Source organism: Ambystoma mexicanum, chromosome 2p (assembly GCF_040938575.1).
Source record: "Ambystoma mexicanum isolate Mex_15411 chromosome 2p, UKY_AmexF1_1, whole genome shotgun sequence".
NCBI classification, from domain to species: Eukaryota; Metazoa; Chordata; class Amphibia; order Caudata; family Ambystomatidae; genus Ambystoma; species Ambystoma mexicanum.
This window is the reverse complement of record NC_090923.1, coordinates 1,233,591,576-1,233,611,821: the sequence shown is the minus strand read 5'-3', so window position 1 is coordinate 1,233,611,821 and position 20,246 is coordinate 1,233,591,576. Positions and strand designations below refer to the sequence as shown.

The following is a 20,246-nucleotide window of genomic DNA, read 5'->3' as shown; positions in this document are numbered from 1 at the left end:
TTCCTACAGATTAGGGCAATACAAACGGTACCTTTTTATATTTTTGAAAGTGTTAGGAACTGGTCTTTTTTTACTTTGAATTAATTTGTTGATGCACCCCCTGTGCTCCAAGAAATCTATCGGCACTGTATAGAAAAACTGCTCTGAGGACCATAGGACGTGCCATTGGTTACCATTATGTCCTCAAACGGGACCGTGGACACCAGAGCCTACAGAAGAACTTTTAATTTTTCAGACTCAGAAATAAACCAGCAACGTCAACAGTTTAGGCTTTGTGTAGGCATGGGAAAAGCATTAAATGCCTAATACATATAGACCAGTCAAAACTGTTAACGGGACTTCAGTTGAAGTACCTATAAATGAGGGGCTGAAGGCAGACCTGCTTAAGACATTACACCAGTAGCGTGTTTATAGACCCAATCAAGTCTTTAACTGGGACTGCTTTGAAAAAACACTGACAAGCACTTCGAGCACACGGTTTGATAAGGCAGAAAGCTAGCTCAGAGATCCCAGGAGTGTGTTTTGGGCAGGAAATGGGTGGGAATGGCCATACGGATTTGCATGGCAATGGGCAGTCAGAGGGGGAGAGGGAGGGAAATTACTTTTTGTTCCTCCTCGTACTCCATTTCTCTCTAGTTGTACTCTAAAGCAATAGTTTTGGATCGCCACCGAATAGCCCAAACTATAAACTGATATCATATTTAGCGTTTTCCCTCCTGTACAGCCATCCTGTCCTCTAGTTTGAAACTTTGTCAGAGGTCGTTCTTCTGTCTCGCATCTATTTGTTACTTCAACCAAGGCTTGTCGCAAATATTGTGATCGGTATGTTAAAGGGGCACTGACTAAATCTTCCAGACTGCATTAAAGGTACTTTTCTGTACAAAACGACTGCAAACAAGGGTTGGATTCGAGCAGACCTCCAGGTTCGTTGCTAAGCATTGGGTGTTAGCCTTAGTATAGAAAATAAGGGTACCCCTTTTCCCTAGTCTCCAGTGTGCCGAGAACTCCTAACATTAGCTTGCTTGCACTGAGCGTGTAGACTTTTGATTTTGTAGACCTTTTTCAGAAAGAGAAAGCATGCTTTAGATGACTATCTGTAGCATTTGAAGAGCAACATTTGAAGTATTTACTTTTCGGCTTTAGTTTCCAAGGAAATGCTGGCTGAGCCTTTCCTCTATCTATACTTGATTTCCAATGTATGTGTGCTACAAGCATCATGCAATGTATGGACAAAATAGGCATTGACTGCAAGACAATAACCGTTTTGTGCAGAGGGCGAATTGTCTCATTAATAAGAAAAAACGGTGTACGGCGGGACATGTTTTGAAAGTAAAACTAATTGTTCCTGATGGGTCTGTCATAACACTAAAAACGAAGACCGGCAGTGTCTGGACATCGCTGCTCTTATTCCGAGTGGAGGAACCGTGGACATGAACATCATTGCATCTTCAAGCACACAGACGCTAGATTCAGAATCGAGCGTTCCTTTGGATTAGCACACTGGTCGCACTGGCTAACCCCAACATATGCATTGTTTGCCGAGACAATACCGTCTTCTATCCTGGTTGCCTCCCCCGCTGCCATGTTTCCTCCCAGCTCCACCTACTGTGCCACGCCTGCAGGGACACATGCGCACCTCGCTCGTCTGGTGCCCTGCTTCTTCCCACACAGCCTCCACCCATCTTTACCTCATGCCGTGCGCAAAAACGGGGGAATGGATTGGTTAGTGAGGCAAACTACAAATGGATAAGTACACCTATTGGCTGAACCATATCTGGTGGCTCCTCCCTGAGACCACCTCTGAAAGTATTGAATGTAGAGTTCCAAGTTAGTGAAAGGTGGTTAGCCCATGTTGTATAGTGTAAGCTTTGCGTGAGTGGTGAACGGGGTTTGGACCAAAAGGGGTCTTCACCTTAAATCCTTGAACAGGTACCAAGTAGGGTGCAACAACTGAAGGTAATGGGAACAATGGTGAAGCATGCTCCAGTTAAGTTACCATCTCTGATCTACTAGGCTTTGAGACAGAACATTTGCCTTTGAACCTGTTAATTTGTATCACACTGCCTTCAGCTCTATGGGAATAGCCATCCCTATCTAGCCCAGTGAATAGGCACTGTCTGGCAGGTTTAGGGACCACGAAATAGAGCCTTACTGCCTGTAATTATGAGGTTTTTAGCTTTGGTTTCTTGCAGGTGCTCTGCCCCTCTGCTTATCTGGAAACTTCCCTTCTCTGTGTGTCCATGGCTATCTGTGCACAGTGATTTCACTGGAAGCCTGTCCTGCCCAGCATGTCGGCTTTCCATGCATCTTGAACTCTTAAAGCTTCTCCCATTAATTTCAATGTATCTGTGGCTTCTTGTTTTTTAATGGCTGTCATCGTTAAATGCATTAAGCGTTGGCCAGCTGTTTACCTGTATTCTCGTGTGTCTTGCAGTTTTGTGCTCAGCAAAAGAGTATGTGTGTGAACCATGTAGCTATGTGAGTCCTAAGCATATCCTTTGTGTCTAAACGCAATAAACTAAAATGTCTTTGTGCATGGATGCATATATACTACATGTCTAATGTACCTATGTCATGCAGTGAGTCTTTCTCTATCGATAGCAGCCTAGTCTCTTTGACATCATCTGGGTGTGGTCTGAATGGCTGTCTGGTCGAGTAACGTCTGTGACCTACGATATAACTATGAAGGAGAGGAGGGGGACTACAAGTGACGTGCATCTCTGGTTTCTCTGTCGCGGGGCTGAGAGCAGGATGGCTGTGACCGGGGCAATGTTTAGGTCCCTCCAATATGTACCCATTGCTTATTCATTGAGACAATATTGCAGTGCTAGTTTTTCACGTTCTGGTGTCCGTATATATTGTATCTGAGGGAGTAAGCCGTTCAGAGTGAATTATCTCAATGTCCCATCAAAACCATTACAGAATCAATCTTTTCCAGAAAACTATACCTGTGTTGCAAATTACATGTTAAAAAATAACCTAAGAAGTGCTTTGATGAACCTGCCTTGGTTTTACTACGTCAGTTATGTTTAGAGCTGAAAATATGTAGAATGGCTGACTTAAGTCCTTGATGCGGATCGATGAAGGTGTTTGTTTCTACGTAGTTGGTTATTTTGAAGGCTATTCGTTTGGCAGATACATTGTGATCGACCGATTGTCTGTGCTCCTTTTCTTTCTATGAGAGTGGGGCTACCCCCCCCCCCCCCAGGCGCTCACGCTTTATATTTTTGGCAGCTTTGGGTTGAAAAATGCTACATCTAATATAGCACTGTCCTATATACAAAGACGTTTCCTGGAGCAAATACCAATTTGCATATTCAATGCTTTGCCCATTTGACTCTGAACTTCACGTAATGGCTATTGGGTGGCACTGTGCTGTGCGACTTGTCTGGTAATGTCTACTTCTACGTTTCAAGTGGAAGTCCCGCCCCCAAGTCTTAAACCCACCATAACTTTGCTGTCTTACTTTGCCCAACATTCTGTTGCTACCTACATTTTGACTCACTGGACAGATTTGGCTATACCTGTCGTCATCTGGCACTGGACTAGACATTTTGGCGGGGAATTCTTAGAATGGTTCAAACGTTAAGTAAGGAAAACATTTTGTGTTCGAATTACACCCAATCCTTATCCCCATGGAGAGGTATTTTACTTGAACAAGTGTGCTGTGAAAACCACTGGACGGATTTTTACGCAATAAATAGTAAGTTCGGCACAGTGTGTCGTTATTCATTTTTATTTGTCTTTGGATGTGTTCAGTGACTGTATTTCATGCAGAATGCAAAAAAGAAAAGGACTCAAAATATTTGGATGCGGGAAAGTGGTGGTTCAAATGATTCCAGATAGAAAGGTGGAAAGAGGAGTAAATAGTTAGGTGGCCAGAGAGCCCATTTTGAGTCTGATAGTTTTTATCTAACCGGGACGGGAACATTAAAACATGCTGTCCTGGGAAATGGGCGTAGGTTGGGGGGGTGAGCAGATGAGCTGGGATAATTGTGGGTCAAGTGGGGGGTATACACCTGTGTAGAGCAGCGATTGGGATGGAGAATTGTGTGTATCCAGTCTACTTGCCAGGCATAGTCACTTACCCCCACAATTCTCCACATACATATACAGCGCTCACTTAAAAAAAAAAAAAACTAAAAAGAAAACAACCAACCATTAATGCAAACTCTTAGACCAGGATATAGAAATCGATTTGGTTGACTCCCAAGTCTGCTTTCTTCAAAATGTATTCTATGTAACAATTACATGCTGTTCGAATTTAATGAGGCCATGGCAAAGTTTTAGATGGCTTTTAGGGGATCCCTAGATATCCTTATTGCCCCCACATCCCACACACGTGTAGAACCACTGACCTAATTTCTTAATTTATCAAAGTAAACAAATAAATGCCACATCCTCAATCGGGGAGCCTTGTTGAGTACACCATGCGGATTGAAGGTGTGGTTGGTGGAAGGGGTGGGCAGAGGTACTTGCGCCTAGAAACAATGTGTGTACAGGCACGTTATAAATGATACATCATAGTTGCTCCTGCAACCCTCTGTTTTTGTTTCTTTGGCAGGTGAGTGCCCCGAGACCTTCGGGTGTGTGTGCGCGCTGTATATGAACTTCTTTAGTTAGTAAACATATCGGTGGTACTTCGGTTACCAGAACTTCAGTGACCTGGACATGGGGAGGGCTAGTGTTTGGCTTTCTTCCTCCAGTATGATTGATGCCTAGTGTATCCAGTACAGAGAACATGGGGCGAGTAAGTGGTTGTATCCATAGTAAATTCTGTATGCAAAGGTGTTTGCTCTTTTTGGGTTCTCCTCATTTTGTGCATTCTAGACATGGTTGGAAAGAAAGGAGCACAGTTGGGTTACTCGGATATCATCAAGATTCTTTTTTGGCATTTCTCTTAAAATCCTGCTGTGTTCAACTCCTGTAATGTTTTAGAGAATCCCTAGTATCTAGGGTTGGTAACGTGACACAAACCATCCTTTTTTATCTGTTGCCTTGTTTTTTAAATCTCTCCCTTGTCATTGCAAGACATCTGTGCAACCGGCCCTACAGCTAAGATGTGTATCAGCCACTTTTACTCCTAGGGCTGGAAATAGTGAGTAAAATACTCTCACTTTAAAATCTTATCTGGAGCAGGCCATATCCAGATAACCTTCCAGCGGTTGGTGTAGACACCATTGCTTCCTGGCAGTGTACTGGATTGCTGCTATGCCTGTTTCATAAAAGGCCTGTGACTTGTGAACACTTCAGGTACATCACATTACTAAAGATTGGTGTGGTTAATTTGCTGTGCAGCAATGTGACCCTCCGATTTTGAGGGAAGTAGTGGATTTCCCTAGGGTACTCTCTCCTTTCTCTCTTATTGTATGTCTTGGGGCAGTCGTAGAGAGGTGCAGGAAGACTGAGAGGATTCCTAACACCCTAACCGCTGCACCCAGCCCCTACACGCTGTGCTTTGTACCATGAAATAGAGATCGACCACTTCAAATAAAGGAGCCTTGGAGGAGGTACTCAAGGTTGGATCTGCAGTGGAAAGTAGCTTATCCAACCAGGGGTTCAAATTGCAAGTTACTAGCCAAGCATGACGTCGCTTTCCCCTCCGTTATCCACATGCACACCACACACCATTTCTCAAGCCGATGGATGCATGCCATAATTTATAACTGTGGTTGATCAGCTCAGAAAAATGCATCTATTTTTGGGAGATGTATTAAAAGGACACTTTTTGAAAGAAATTGACCTAATTATTGTGATTCTCCCAGCTAGATTTATAATTCATTGACTGAAACCTAATATGCGCGAGTGCCAGAGAATATTTGAGAGATTTGCGGAGTAGATGACCTGAAATGGATCTCCTTGATTAAAACGTCTTATAATGTTGAAGTTTATCTGGATCATCTTCCACCCCACTTTGTACGACTTTTATTCATTAAACTGAGATTTGGAGTCTTAAGCATTTTGTTTTTATGCCTTTTTTATACTGATTTGCAGTGCCGATTATTTAAGACTTTTTAATTACTATGGTTTGAGATCATTGGACCATGCAAGATATTTGTGTAAGTCAACAAGCGACCTATATGAAATGCATATAAATGCACATTATTGATATAAGGCTTGGTGGTGTTGGAACAAGGTTTAGAAATTCAAAGTAATCTAATGTGTTTTTGTTATTACATTGGCTGTTTTTTTTTTCAATGTTTTGTAAACTAATTATTCTATCTGATCGAAGTTTTTGTATGATGGTACCAAAAAGTCAAAATAAAACGAATGGAATGACACTGAACTAAATGGTCCACTGAAGGGTGACAAGTTGCAAGCTGGTAGTCGACCCTAAAGACCGCTCAGCTTTACAAATTCGCACAGCAGACAATATTTTAATTTGCCATGAGTCAATTATCATTAGCCAGTGGCGAGTGCACACTTTGCGTCCTGGTCTCACTAACTGTCTATACTCATCTTTTAGAAAATGTGTGCCTACATGTACTTATTGCAACGAGTGCATTTAATTATTGTGTTAAATCATGACTATAGCTCAAAATTGACTTCAACATTTCAAATCACTGTTGGGATTAGAATTTCATTGATGCAATATGTGGATCAGCACTGCAGTGTACACTTGTTTTCTGAGAAGCTACTGAGTGCATCTATATTAATCATTAGTATGCAGTACAGTGAATACAACACACAAGGACCTTTGTGCACATCTTGAAACCTATCGCAAATGAGAATAAATTATGTCCATAATATTCTCAACTAGCCAATCTTTTATTTCTGCATAGATTGGATATTCCTAAATGGTGTTATCCACCATAAATCTGGCGAGACTAAATTGTTAGAGAATACTTAAAAGACACAAAAATGCTCAATGAAATGCTGCAAGATAAAACTTTTAACAATGGGTTATACCATGGTAGGAAATATTTAGATAAATGCACCATTGTTTTAAAATACAGTAAGAATTAAAAAAAAAGCATTCATAATTCGGTATGCAAGTTCGTGCAGAAAATAGTTTTCTTCCATTTTACCATTACAGGGCTAAGGACAAAAGTCAGTAAGATTTGGCACACTAGTCCACTGCCATTTTTCACCTGTCAACCTATACAACAATATTTTGCCAAATTTATTTAGCTGTTCTAAATCCTAACTGCAGGGTGGAGAAGAATAGGACATGCATCCCCCTAATGCCAGTCACACCACCGACCAAGCACTTGTATCTTTGGACCTTCCGCAGTGCTAAGAGTACCAGCTTGTAGGATCAGAAGAAAATTCTTCATTACCATCACAACGGAAGCAGCACAGTTATCTAATAATGGTCAAGAGCCACAGATATGAAATTCCAATTAGTCCAGCAAAGGAAAGTTTTGTCTAGGTTCTGTCGGAACTGGAAAAACGTATGACAATCAAGACTACCAAGTTTTACTAATAACAGTGGGAGAAAACCAGAGACTTTGAAAGCTTAGAAAACCTTGTATTGCATCCTGCTGAGACTAGCCTGAAGATGTTTCAAACATTTTCCTTACTTCAAAAGATGCACAAATTGCAACCTCTGCAACACTACTAACGTTGTGTGCTACAGGCTTCCTTGCAGTGTTAGTACAACTAGGATATCTCCATTGTAAACCAGAGTGTCCAACACTGATAATATCTTTGACCCCAATTTGAGATGGGAAGTGGTTGTGGTGGCTCTCGTCTGCCTGAACCATATATATCTGATGCACTTCATCAGCGTTGGGTTACCCTTTGCTGTCCAAATTGCACCTCTGTGTGCCCTTCCAATTCAACAGCTATCATTTCAACAAAAAAAATGAGACCCGGTTCTATGCAGTCACCTTCACCCTCCACTATCGCAAACATTCAGAATCATTTCAAGTTACTTCTTTCCACCCCCACTTCTCTTCACATAGGGCACAGCGGTTCCAGTGTCCAATGACCAGTTAATTACTCTAAAGAGCGAAACGCTATAGGATGACTGCCTTGTCACGAGCTGAAACTGAAAGTAGGTGCTGTAATTATGCTACTACGCAATGTGCAATTACGGGGGACTCTGCAATGAAAAGGTTGACAATTGCGCATCTACAAAGACTACACATAAAGGCCTGTGTAATTTTTGGAACTTAGATACTGTTCTTATACCGTGCATACCTTTCATTCAATCTGATACAAATATGCCTTTCAAATTCAAAAGAAGACGGTTGCCAATATGTGTAGCCTTGTATATCACATAGTAAGTCAGAGGGACCTGGAAGTGATCAGTGGTAATTCTGATATTTAAAAAGGGGGACAGAAGTGACCCTATGAATTACCAACTAATATTGACCTTCAAGATATGCTAGATACGGCGTTTGTTATGCCGGGAATGGCTAGTATTTCAATAACGCTACTCTCCACTGACTTGGTAGAAAAAGCAAAAACATTCTGGCAATGGTCTTCTTAAACAAAGCGAAGCATTTGGTCGTAAGGATGGTTGATTTTGTGTTGCCATTTATACAGTGCCTTTTAGCATTAATATAGTCTCAACATGCTTATGGTGGGAGTGCCCTCGGGGACTGCAGTCCAGAGTTAATCTCTGAGGTTTAGAATGCATGTGTGCATTTGGCGAAGATTAGGACTTGGATGGGCTGGCTAGGCTACAATAAGCAACCCAAGAAGACAGGCATGTGCATGGGTGTGGAGGGAGGTCACAAGAGTGCACTAGTGCAACAGACCCGTTGTGTCCAGCTAGACCTAATTTGTCGTAGGTTGTGACTGTATATTAACGGCAGGTGTTTAGGCAAGTCTGGTGTAAGGAGGCGACTATGTAAGTGTCCATCTAGACATAATTTCAGTCGTAGCCACATTGTAATGTGTATAGCTATGCCTGCGACAGGTGTCCAACAAAGTGCTGGGTTATATGTACCTTAAGCTGAGATGGAGCTTATCTTTGATTTTGCTGTGTTATCCAATAGTTTGTGTGAAATGTGAAGATACGTGCCTACTCTATTTTCTGAACTACTTGACTGAAAAAAGGGGTCCCCAGAAATAAGCATATCGAGGTGCCTGCTGGAAAAAAGTGGGGGTGGGGAGATCCCATCCACACGCACGCATGTACCCCTTGAGTCCTGCCTAGTACTGTGTGGGGGTGGGAGACCATGATGTTATGTTAACAGTTCCTTAACTGTGCACTGTTGCCACATGCGTGGTCTCTTGGCGCTCTGGCAGATCTGCTATGCAGGGAGGGGAGGTTAGTAGGATTGAGTGGGGGGAAAAACTGCAAGAGAGCTGTGATGTGCTGTTGGCAGCTTCAGTTTCTGATACACCGTTCACTGAGCGTAGGTGTGATGTTCGGTTGTTGGCCGCCATGTTATGTTATTGCGGTGTTGTGAAGTTCATGCGATTTGTGATGCTGTTGTAGTAGAGTTTAGTTCAGCGTTTGAGAGGTGTACGCAATAGGGTGGGTTTTTAGTAGGGTTTGTTATTGGCAGTATATTTTACTTGATAGCTGCTAGGCAGTTTATTGAGGATACCGCAAAGCTTAGGTTTTATCCTGGGGGCAGGGGTTGATTTATGAGCAGGAAGCTGAGTTTGCGTGGGGCTAACCAAGAACTTAACCAGGAGAGATTTGCAGTCTGTGTTGCAGGCTTCTTCATCTGACTGATCGGCTGATAGCGATGATTTGTGAAGGATGGCTATGCCACCTTCCTTGCTAGCCCTGTTCTGCACATTGAGGTTGCATCCCAGGGGTGGGGCTTCATGTGCAGTCTTAGTTCTGGGCTAACCAGGTTTTGGTGATGAAAAGTATGTTGCTGCATTCAGATGAGATTAGTTTGTATATGCTGTGACATTTTTTGCGACGGATCAGGCATTGATGAAAGTGCATTTCAGACGAGTGTGATGAGTGTGATCGATTATTTGTGGTCTGGGAGGGTGAGGGGGGGGTTATGGGAGGCTGCTGAGGAGATGATTCCCAATGGAAGGAAGCTATGTTGCTGAGGGGGGGGCGGGGAATTAAGGCGACGGTTGCTGGCGTCTGAGTTTATCTTCACAATGTCTGAATGCGTGGATGTAGACCTGTTTAGATTTTTAAGGGACTGTTTCTGTTGGACATAAATCTCCTCATTGAAGGTGGGTGGGTTTAGAGGGGAGGAGAATCCTTCCCTGTGATTGTGAGACACATGACAGTCCTAACTGTGCTGAGTTGTTTTCGTGGCTACAGCAGTTATAAAAGTATCTGCCCAAAGAACCTACATTTTATATATATAGTATAACCCTATTTTCACTTTTAAATACAGAAGTTTGACACATTTTACCACATAATACTGTTATTTGCCCCCTTTCCTGCCTAAGGGCCTGGCCGAGCAGAGGATGACCCATGTGATGACCGCAATCGACATCGGGATGAGCGCCTCCTGGCGGGACGTCTGGAAAGAGATCAGGAGAAATTGCTAAGGTGAGTGATGGATTGAAAACCTTTTTCAGGGATGTAAGGTACTCGTTATTTGGCAAAACATGTACTTAAACACAGCTGATTTTCCCCCGTTCGGCTAAGGCCCTGGAACTGCTTTCCTGTGAGTGGTGCGACTCCAGATAAATTTCATCCATGTACAACTTACATTAACGCAGTGCATTTACAGACTGTTGTAAATGTATGTCACATGTTTTTTCATCGGACACTATTCCAACTAAGAAGTAAGTACTTCCACACTAGTCCTTATGCTAAATCTGAGGTTGAATTTTTTTTCTCCTTGCTCCTCTTTCCCTGTTCTATAAACTTTCGGAGCGAATCTTTGCTCAATTGACAATCCAAATTCCTTGCCTCCTCCTCCCTAATTTATAAGACAAATTGTTCACTAAAGTAGAGTGAAGGGAGATCAATTGCCGAAATGGGAGGCGTTTGGAAGCATGCAAATTGATTTTGTTCTTTGAAGAGGGTTCCATCCATGTACAACATTGATATGTGGGCCCCAGGAGTGCATTTATGCTCTGTTCCACCGCTTTTATTGAGCCCATTTGGAAGACGTGTGAAAATGTTGCAACTTAACTGCAATCATGGATGATAAACATTTAACACTGTTTGGCAGCATATGGGTATGTATGTGAAGACCCCTTCTCTTCAGTATATGGCGGAATAGGTTTGTAATCGTAACCTGGTTAAGTGAGGCGATATTATTGCAGTTAAAACAAAAGGAAAATGTCATGCATGCTCTAAATGCATTGAATGTTATTCATATCACAGATGTTGCCATTTGCATGGTTTCCAGGCACACTGGCGGATCTTAAATAGTGGTGGGTGCTTAGTTCCATTAGAGACGGAAAGTATAAGCTAGTTTTGCTGCTGTAGCAAACCACACTTTCGAGTGGATTGTGTCCTCCAACATATTCCTCATCTTAGATGTTTTCCATCCAGCTTTGCTGCTCTTCTGAAATTTTTTCTGCAGAGGGCGCCGTGCGTCGATGTCGTCGAGTCAATGGTCCCTCGAAGGCCTCCGTCGAGGGCGACGTCACCTGGTGTATAAGTAGCACGCGCGGCGCCCGTTGGCCTCAGTTCTGTTTTTCCTCAGTTACGTTGCTTCGGACATTCGACACACCTCGAGTTCTGTCAAGAAATATAATATAACGAGAAGTAATTATGTCCTCGTCATCGACGCCGACCCAGAGATTGGGTTTTAAGAAATGCAAGTCGTGCGGCTCAAAAATGTCGATCACGGACCCGCACCGCGAGTGTTTGTGGTGTCTCGGGGAAGGCCACGACATGGAGGCCTGTTCGAAGTGTCAGGCGATGACGGGAAAGGCCTTGAGAGAAAGGAGAGGAAAGCTACAGGTAGGTCGGAAGGATCGAAAAGCTTCTAGCGTCGAGTCGAGACCCCATGGGGAAAAATCTCCTCGACGCGAAAGGCATCGATCTAGATCCCGAAGCGATTCTCATCGCTCGTCTTAGTCAAAGAAACTACGCCATAGTTCTCCCTCCACCTCGTCGTCCGACGAGTCTCCGAAAATGAAATGCCCCACAAAACATTTGTCTACCGAAGAGTGGGAAGCATTCGGGGTCAAAATGATGGAGGTGTTTGAGAAGGCGAAGCCTCGGTCTGCGCCTTCTTCGGAAGCCGGCCGGGAGCGTCATCGCTCCGACACTCGCGCGCCCTCGAGCCCGGATGATCGTAAAAGGAAGGCTAGGGAACCTTCCAGGACGCCGAGCGATAAACAGTCGAGCTGACCGCTCGAGGTCACCGCCATCCGAGACCTATCACACCTCGAAGGGGAAACCGTCGAAGGCCGCCTCGATGCAGACCCTGTCGACGACCACTATGTCATCGTCAACGCCTTTATCGACGCCGAAACCCTCGGCGCCAAAGGCTCCAACCAAGCCAGGGCAGCCAGAAAAAGAGAAGGAGAAAGTTACAAAACATGTAATTTCTTCAGAGACAGGTACTACACCTCTTGCTCCTCCTCTCCCAGAGAAGGTTTTCAAGCCTCTCCCTAGGAAGGAGTTTTTCAAATCCTTGACCTCAATTTTTGAGGAACAGGAGAGATCCGAGGAGGAAAATGTACCTTTTGGATTGGAATATGGCACCCCAAATGTCCCAGAATGCTTGATCTCAGAGGAAAGCAGAATGAGGGATTTGGTTGAGTCTTTACACAATGAAAGTGGCATTGACACCTCTCCTGAGAATGACTTTTGTAGACCAGATCCAGGAGAGCATACCAGTCCATCTTACCGTCAGTTAATGACCAAGGTGGTAGATTACTTGGGATGGGCTAGACCACCAGCCCAATTCGTCCAGGACGATTTAATAGACATATTGGACCATGGTCCCACTGAAGACCCAGTACTACCGTTTCATGTAGCCTTACAAAACAGGGTGGCCAAGAATTGGGAAACTCCGGATTCTATTCCTCCGGTAAATAAATCCCTCGCGTCAAAATACCGCCCAGCCATTAGCGACCCCCGGCTATCTGTCAAAATATCCAACTCCCGAGAGTTTGGTCATACAGGCAGCCACAACTTCCAACAAACTTGCGTACCCGTCTATCCCTCCAGACAGGGACGATAAGTGTGTGGATGGTTGGGCACGGAAGGTATTTTCAGCCGGGACCATGGCATTAAAATCAGCCAACTCCACATGCCTTCGTAACATTTTTGGTACACACTGTGGGAGTGCATCGCAATGGCGGCGGAGCACATACCAGAAGGGGAAGCTTTCCTAGCCATCGTTGGTGATGGAAAGGAGGCCATGCAGGAATCCCTTCAATCTTGATTTGGACACTGCGGATAGTGTAAGCAGGTCCATGGGCACTAGCACGGTAATGCGCAGGTTTGCGTGGTTACGGAAGTCGGGTTTTACACCGGATGTACAGAACCGCCTCCTGAACATGCCTTTTGACAGGTCTCCCCTTTTTGGCAACAAGGCTGACTAGAGCCTTGAGAGGTTGCAGACCTCAAAAGCAGCGGCCAAATCTTTAGGAGCTGCTATTAGGCAACCTCAGCCTTTTCGTGCACAAGGGCAATCATGGAGGGGACGATCCTATCGTTATTATACCTTATACTGGAAGACGAGAGGAATGGCCAGTCAAAGGGGCCAAAGAAAGGCCACTCGTGGTGGACGAGGAAAACGTGTTAAGCCAGCTCCAGCTGTAGCCTCTTTGCCATCAGCAGCTGCAACATCCACCACAAAACCACTCTGAGGACTTGCACCACAAAACCCCTGTGGGGGGCAGGCTGTCGCAGCATCTGCAAGAATGGCGAGCCATTACTTCAGATGTTTGGGCTCTAGAAATAATAGCCCAAGGCTATTGCCTTCCTTTTCTAAAGCAACCTCAAAGCAATCCACCAGGGAGACACCCGTTGAAACTTTCAAACCCGCTCCTGCAGCAGGAAGTTCTAACCCTGCTGGAGAAAGGTGCTATAGAACCAGTACCTGCAGCGGAGAGGAACAAGGGTTGGTACTCCCCGTATTTTTTGATCGCCAAAAAGGACGGAGGACTGAGACCCATCTTGGACTTTAGAAACTTGAACAAGTTCCTCAGGAAGGACAAGTTCAAGATGGTTACCCTTTCTCACATCCTTCAGGCCCTTCAACTCCAGGACTGGTTGGTGTCATTGGACCTCCAGGATGCTTATTTTCATGTGCCGATTCCTCTCAAACACAGAAAATACCTGAGGTTCGTAGTTGGCGACTCACACTATCAGTTTCGAGTCCTGCCATTCGGGTTGACCTCCGCCCCGAGGGTCTTCACCAAGTTAATGGTAGTAGTGGCAGCGCACCTCAGGAGGGGGGGGGGGGATTCAGGTCTACCCCTACCTGGATCATTGGCTGATCAGAGCGCGCTCTGCCGAGCAAGCACTAGATCATCTGAAAGTCACCTGCCACTTCCTCCAAAAACTGGGCATCTCCCTCAATTTAAAGAAGTCTCAAATGACACCTTCCCAACAGCTTCAGTACATGGGAGCTGCATTAGACACATCCTTGGGAAAGAGCTTGCCTCCCAAGACGAGGGCTCAAGACATTCTTCAGATGGTTTCCAAATTCCAAAATGCCCAAAATCTCCAGGCTTACGACTTTTTAAGGTTGCTCGGCCTCATGGCATCCTGCATCTTTCTGGTGCAAGAGGCACGCTTGAGGATGAGATCCCTTCAATGGGCCCTAGACTCAGTGGTCCCAGTTCTCGGGTCAAATGACGGATCTTCAGATTCGAAACATGGTCAGACAAGACCTTCTATGGTGGACCTGTGCAGAGAACATCCTAAAGGGAGAACCTTTTAGGCAACCATGGCCGGAGATCACAGTAGTGACAGGACGCCTCACTCCTGGGGTGGGGAGCACATGCCAACGATTTGACAAACGGTCGTTGGTCTCCATCACAGTCCAAACTACATATCAACCTTTTGGAGCTGAGGGCAATCGGACTAGCGCTGAAGGTCTTCCTGTCAGGGGAAAGAATGTCCTGATAATGACGGACAACACAGTGGCAATGCACTACCTAAACAAAAGAGGTGTGGGGTCAGTACCCCTGTGCAGAGAGGCAATGCAGCTCTGGTATTGGGCGATTCAGGAAGGAATCTCTTTAACGGCAATTCATTTAGCCGGGGAAGAGAATGACGGCAGATGCTCTGAGCAGGCAAAGCACGGTGTCCCACGAATGATAATTGGCTCAGGAAGTCATTCAAGAGATCTTCGCCCTTTGGGAAACCCCTCCGGTAGACCTATTCGCAACCAGTACCAACCGAAATTGCGAAAAGTATTGCTCAAGGGAATTTCCCCCGAGAGGAGCCCTGGGGGACTCGTTCGTGGTGGATTGGAATTTCTCACTATTGTACATGTTCCCTCCGATTCCCGTCATTCCTCAGGTCATCAGGAGGCTGAGACGATTCGGGAACCGCATGATCCTAATTTCTGCGGATTGGGCCAGGAGAACGGGGTATCCGGAACTTCTAGATATGTCCATCTGTCCTCCAGTTCGTCTCTCTCAAACAGAGAGAACCTTCTCTCTCAAATGGAAGGTCAGGTTCTTCACCCAGAGGTCAGAACACTCAACCTTCATGCTTGGTATCTGAAATGCTGAGATACAGGGATTAGAACCTTCCAGATGATGATGATATGGAGGTGTTGCTTTCGGCAAGAACGCCAGCAACAAAGTCTCTGTACCGTTGCCGTTGGAAAAAGTTTAGCAACTGGTGCAGGGAAAGAATGTCGATCCTTTTCTATGTTCTATTCCGGAAGTACTATCTTTCCTTCTGACCCTAGCACATAGAGGTCTGAATATCGGAACAATAAAAGGTTACCTTGCAGCGCTTTCCATTTTCAAGCGCTCATCGGAAGAATGCTCCTACTTCAAAATTCCTTTGATAACACAATTCTTAAAAGGTCTCACTGTGTTTCCTCCTCGCCATTAGGGATCTAAATTAGTCTTAAAATTCTTAATGTGTGCCCCTTTTGAGCATATGCACACGTGTCCATTAAGAATATTAACCTGGAAAACAGCCTTTTTAGTTGCTCTAACATCAGCAAGAATAAGCAAATTTCAGGCACTGTCTTCTGGGCCACCCTATACTGTGTTCCATAAGGACAGAGTTGTATTGAGGGTTAAACCATCATTTTTGCCGAAGGTAATATCTGATTTTCATTTAAGTCAGAAAATTGTTTTACCCTCATTCTATCCTACACCTCGTCCTTCTAAGGAGGAAGAAAGATTACACAGACTGTACCCAAAAAGAGCTTTAAGCTTTTACATCTCTAGACTTTCTAGGCTTAGAGTGGACAACCAGTTTATAGGCTACACAGGAAGAAAATTGGGTCAATCAGTAACAAAACGGACAATTTCACGCTGGATCGTGCTTTGCATTTCAGAATGCTACAGACTAGCACAAAACGACCCACCAGAAGGGTTAAGGGCTCATTCCACCAGAGGCATCGCCTTTCCCACAGCCCTTCAGAGAGGTGTCCCGATAAGGTCCATTTGCGAAGCAGCAACTTGGTCTTCACTTCACACCTTCTCAACATTCTATAGCCTGGATGCTTCCCAGTCTAGGGAGCTGACTTTTGGAAAAGCGGTGCTTTATTCCGCCATCTAAAGGCATTGGTGATCAAAATACTGCTTTGGGAGCCTATCTAAGATGAGGAATACGTTGGAGGACACAATCCACTTGAAGAACAAGTTACTTACCAACTGGTAACGTTCTTTCAATTGGATGTTCCTCCAACGTATTCCTCATCGCCCTCCCAACCGACCCCTCTGTAGATTTTTTTTTCCCGGTTGCCATCTCAAATCTCGCAAGGCTGATACCTGTCTGCCGGCACACTCTACACAGTACAAGATCACAGATACAAAAGAGGGGAAAAACAGGACTGAGGCCAACGGGCGCCGCGCGTGCTACTTATACACCCGATGATGTCACCCTCAACGGAGGCCTTCGAGGGACCATCGACTCGACGCACGGCACCCTCTGCTGAAAAAAATTTCAGAAGAACAGCAAAGCTGGATGGAATACATCTAAGATGAGGAATACGTTGGAGGAACATCCAATCAAAAGAACATTACGAGTTGGTAAGTAACTTGTTCTTTTCAGTCGCTGATCGGAGCATACCTTCTTTATGATCTTTAGATGCCAATTCACGGGTACAAATGGCAAGTTATAAACTACTAGCCAGGCAGTTACTCGCCCCCTCAATTCCCCTTATGCACAAGGCATGCCCTTCCTTACTTGCCAGAAATCAATTCTCACTTTCCAATTGCGATGCCTGCCAGTTTTTAATCTTCAGTATGCTGAAAGTCCTTGCACTATGTCCATTACACCCTCCTCTCGTGTTCTGGGGCATTCGTTTGGGAGATTTCCCTTGTGCCCCTGTGGTTGGGGTTCTCTGGTAGATCTTCTTGACTCTGGTGCTACTAGTGATTCCCTGAAGCTCACCACTTGGGCCTCTTGCAACGGCACACTTGCAGGGGTAAACCCCAGAGCCTACCCAAGAATGATTATTATAGATTTGTCAATTCCCAGGGTCAGTGATTGAGGAGCAGACAGGAGTTTGCTGTGATCAGTTTATGGTGATGAAGTACTCCAAGTCTGTCCTCTTGCCCAGGATCTGGCTTATGAGGAAGGGTTGGCTTGGCAAGACCCCAACGACTAGCAGATAGCAAGGAAAAGCTGAAGAAAGTGCTCTGGAGAGCAGACCGACATAAAAGGTTGACCAGAAAGGATGAGTTTGGCAGTGCTTTCACAGGAACGAAGGCAGTGCAGGCCTCTGCAGTTTCCTAGTTGAGTGGGGGAGACTGGGGCACTTGCATTGGGTTCTGTGGTGGAGACACTCTGGCCGGTTTGGCTTGGAGAATGTTCAGGGTCATGGCATGCTCCTCTCTGGTGATGCATGCTTGGTTTGGATCTTCTGGTAGATGAGGCCTTTTTGCAGAAGCTGTGATCTTGTTCTCTCAACTGGATCAGGGCAAAGGAGCAATGCAGAGGGTCCCCTCTGGTCTTTTTTGGAGAGGCAGAGATTCACCACCCTCTTGTTCGAGACCTCGAGGAGTACTCGTGATGAATTTCAGTCCTTCCTCTAGCAACAGACTTTCCAGAGGGTAAGGTCGGAGTTCTAGTTGTAGAGAAAGTGAGTGGGCAAGGGGATCGACTTTTGGTACCCTTTGGAACCCAGTGAGTGAGCACTGTATCCAATCACACCAAGCATATTTCAAACAAGAGGGGTGCTCAGCCAATGGCAGACCACCTTTCCAAGCATACTTTGGCAGTCTGTAAAGTTTTCACACAAATGAATTAATCCACACTGTCCCAGGTGAGCTATATGCCAGTCAGAACTCTGTGGCCAAAGTTTGCCAGCTCCTCGTGCACACACAGGGACCAGGGATAGACATGTGACCCCCTCATGTCTGCGAAACAAACCACTATAAACTGCATTTTGATGACTTGAAGGGCTTAACAAGTACCCAGCAAGGTAAAATGGAGTCCATGGAACCATTTTACACCGGCGCAAAAGCCATCACTAGCCTAGACACATGACGTAGGCATATGGATCCTTAAGGCATAGCATCAGTACCACTGTCTGGCTTGATCTCTAACCTTGCTGAGAAAACAAGTCAAAACCTCAAACATTAGCATAAAGTACAGTGGGCTACCATGTGGGAAGTGTCTTTCTGCCTAACCGCATTGATCGATTTAAGTTTTGCTGCATGCACGTTTGCTGAACTCTTGAAGCAAATATGCCTCTTGGCACATATGACGATGATTGTGCTAACATGTTTGTTTTGCCATACACAGAGAAAACAAGGAACTGGCTGATTTTGCTCGTCTACATCCTGCTGGCTGTGCCACAAACGGTTTGAACTCCAATTTGATGGTGACAGGTGGTCCGTCCCTGACTGGTTCAGGGCGCTGGCCTGTTGATCCTGCTTCGCACCTGGGAAATCACCATTGGCTACCCAGGACTGGTAGCCCATCCATGTGGTTGGCTGGTCATCCGTATGGTAAGCATCAATATTGGTGTATAGTAGGTGACCCAAGAGTGGCCTTTTTGAACCCACTCTTCAAATTTAATGAGGTGCATTGCTGTGGCATTTTATAATACGAAGACGGCGTGTATGATGCATGCAAGGGAATTCGGAGGAAAACCGGCACTTGGTCTGTTTTTGTTATCGAAGACGGCTCTGCCTGTCACATCCAGCAGGGTTCCAATCACTGGACATTGAACAAGAAGTGTGCATACATGTCTTGCATGACATGAGTCCGTCTTGCTTTTTCCTTTGCATTGTGGGCTATTTTTCTGCCGATCGGACATATGGGCATACAAGACCCTGCAGACTGGGCCACTGTGTTACACATCACATGGGGCACTTGACATCTGTGTGTGGTGAAATGCTCCAGTACATAATTGATTGATAATTGAGCAATCGTACCCTTGTGCAGCACCCGGGGGGAAGGGGGGTGTGAATTAACATTTGATTGCAATTTTGCAGAGGTGGTTTAAGCTCCTTACTGATCCACCCCGGTTCTAAAATAAAATGTGTGAACGGCAAGCATGATTAGGTTGACCAGCTGGTCTGCGATTTGCCAAACACCTACCTCCCATGTACTCTTCTATTCTGTTCTACATCAGTAATCAGTAGGTATTGAATTCAGGCATTCAGGGGTCGAACAAAGTTTCAATCTAATTGGGGGCATAACAATTTTATTTTCATTGAAGCATGTATTGTAAAGGCGGCAGGGGTCATGGAGGAAGTAGTATGTTGTAATATTTATTCTTGCAAGTATGACCAAAATAGTGACTCGTTTCTGACATGTCACATGGCATGTGTTGATGCCAATTTTGTGGGTGGTTTCTTCTTTGGCGTTTATATGGTTTACAAACACAACTTAAATGCATCTCTGCTGTCTATACGCACTTTATTAACCCCATACATGACTGTTGGCAGAAGACCCACTTTTAACCACCTATGGTAGTCCCCTGCACTTCTTGCTTACTTTACTGGGTTTGTGACTTGTTTTTTCTCCCAGGCTTAATCTCAAGCCTGACTTGAGTGTTACTGTGTTTCTGCTCTTCCTTAAGAACCCATATGACTCCCAAGCCAGGGGTACCCCAAACGTTCCTGTAAGTCTCCCCTCTTAGTCATGTGGCTAGGCTAGTGCTGGCTGTTTTTCTGCCTGTGTAATCTGGTTGCACTAGGTGGGCTCCATTTGACACATCACCCCAATTGATAGATGTAGCAACTACATTCTCCACCTTGAAAACCTTATGGGGTCTGATGACACTTGTCATCCTTGGCCA

The 20,246-nt window shown here is 45.0% G+C and overlaps 1 protein-coding gene across 7 annotated transcripts in view; it reads left to right on the top strand.

The window, feature by feature from the left end:
* TNRC18 (trinucleotide repeat containing 18) overlaps positions 1 to 20,246 on the top strand; it is a 470,959-nt gene that overhangs the window by 88,708 nt on the left and 362,005 nt on the right. For all 7 annotated transcript variants that reach the window (XM_069645534.1, XM_069645537.1, XM_069645536.1 and 4 more), the window contains exons 6-7: positions 10,327 to 10,429; positions 18,743 to 18,948. In XM_069645534.1, coding sequence (XP_069501635.1) covers positions 10,327 to 10,429; positions 18,743 to 18,948 — 309 coding nt within the window. The remainder of the gene's footprint in view (positions 1 to 10,326; positions 10,430 to 18,742; positions 18,949 to 20,246) is intronic.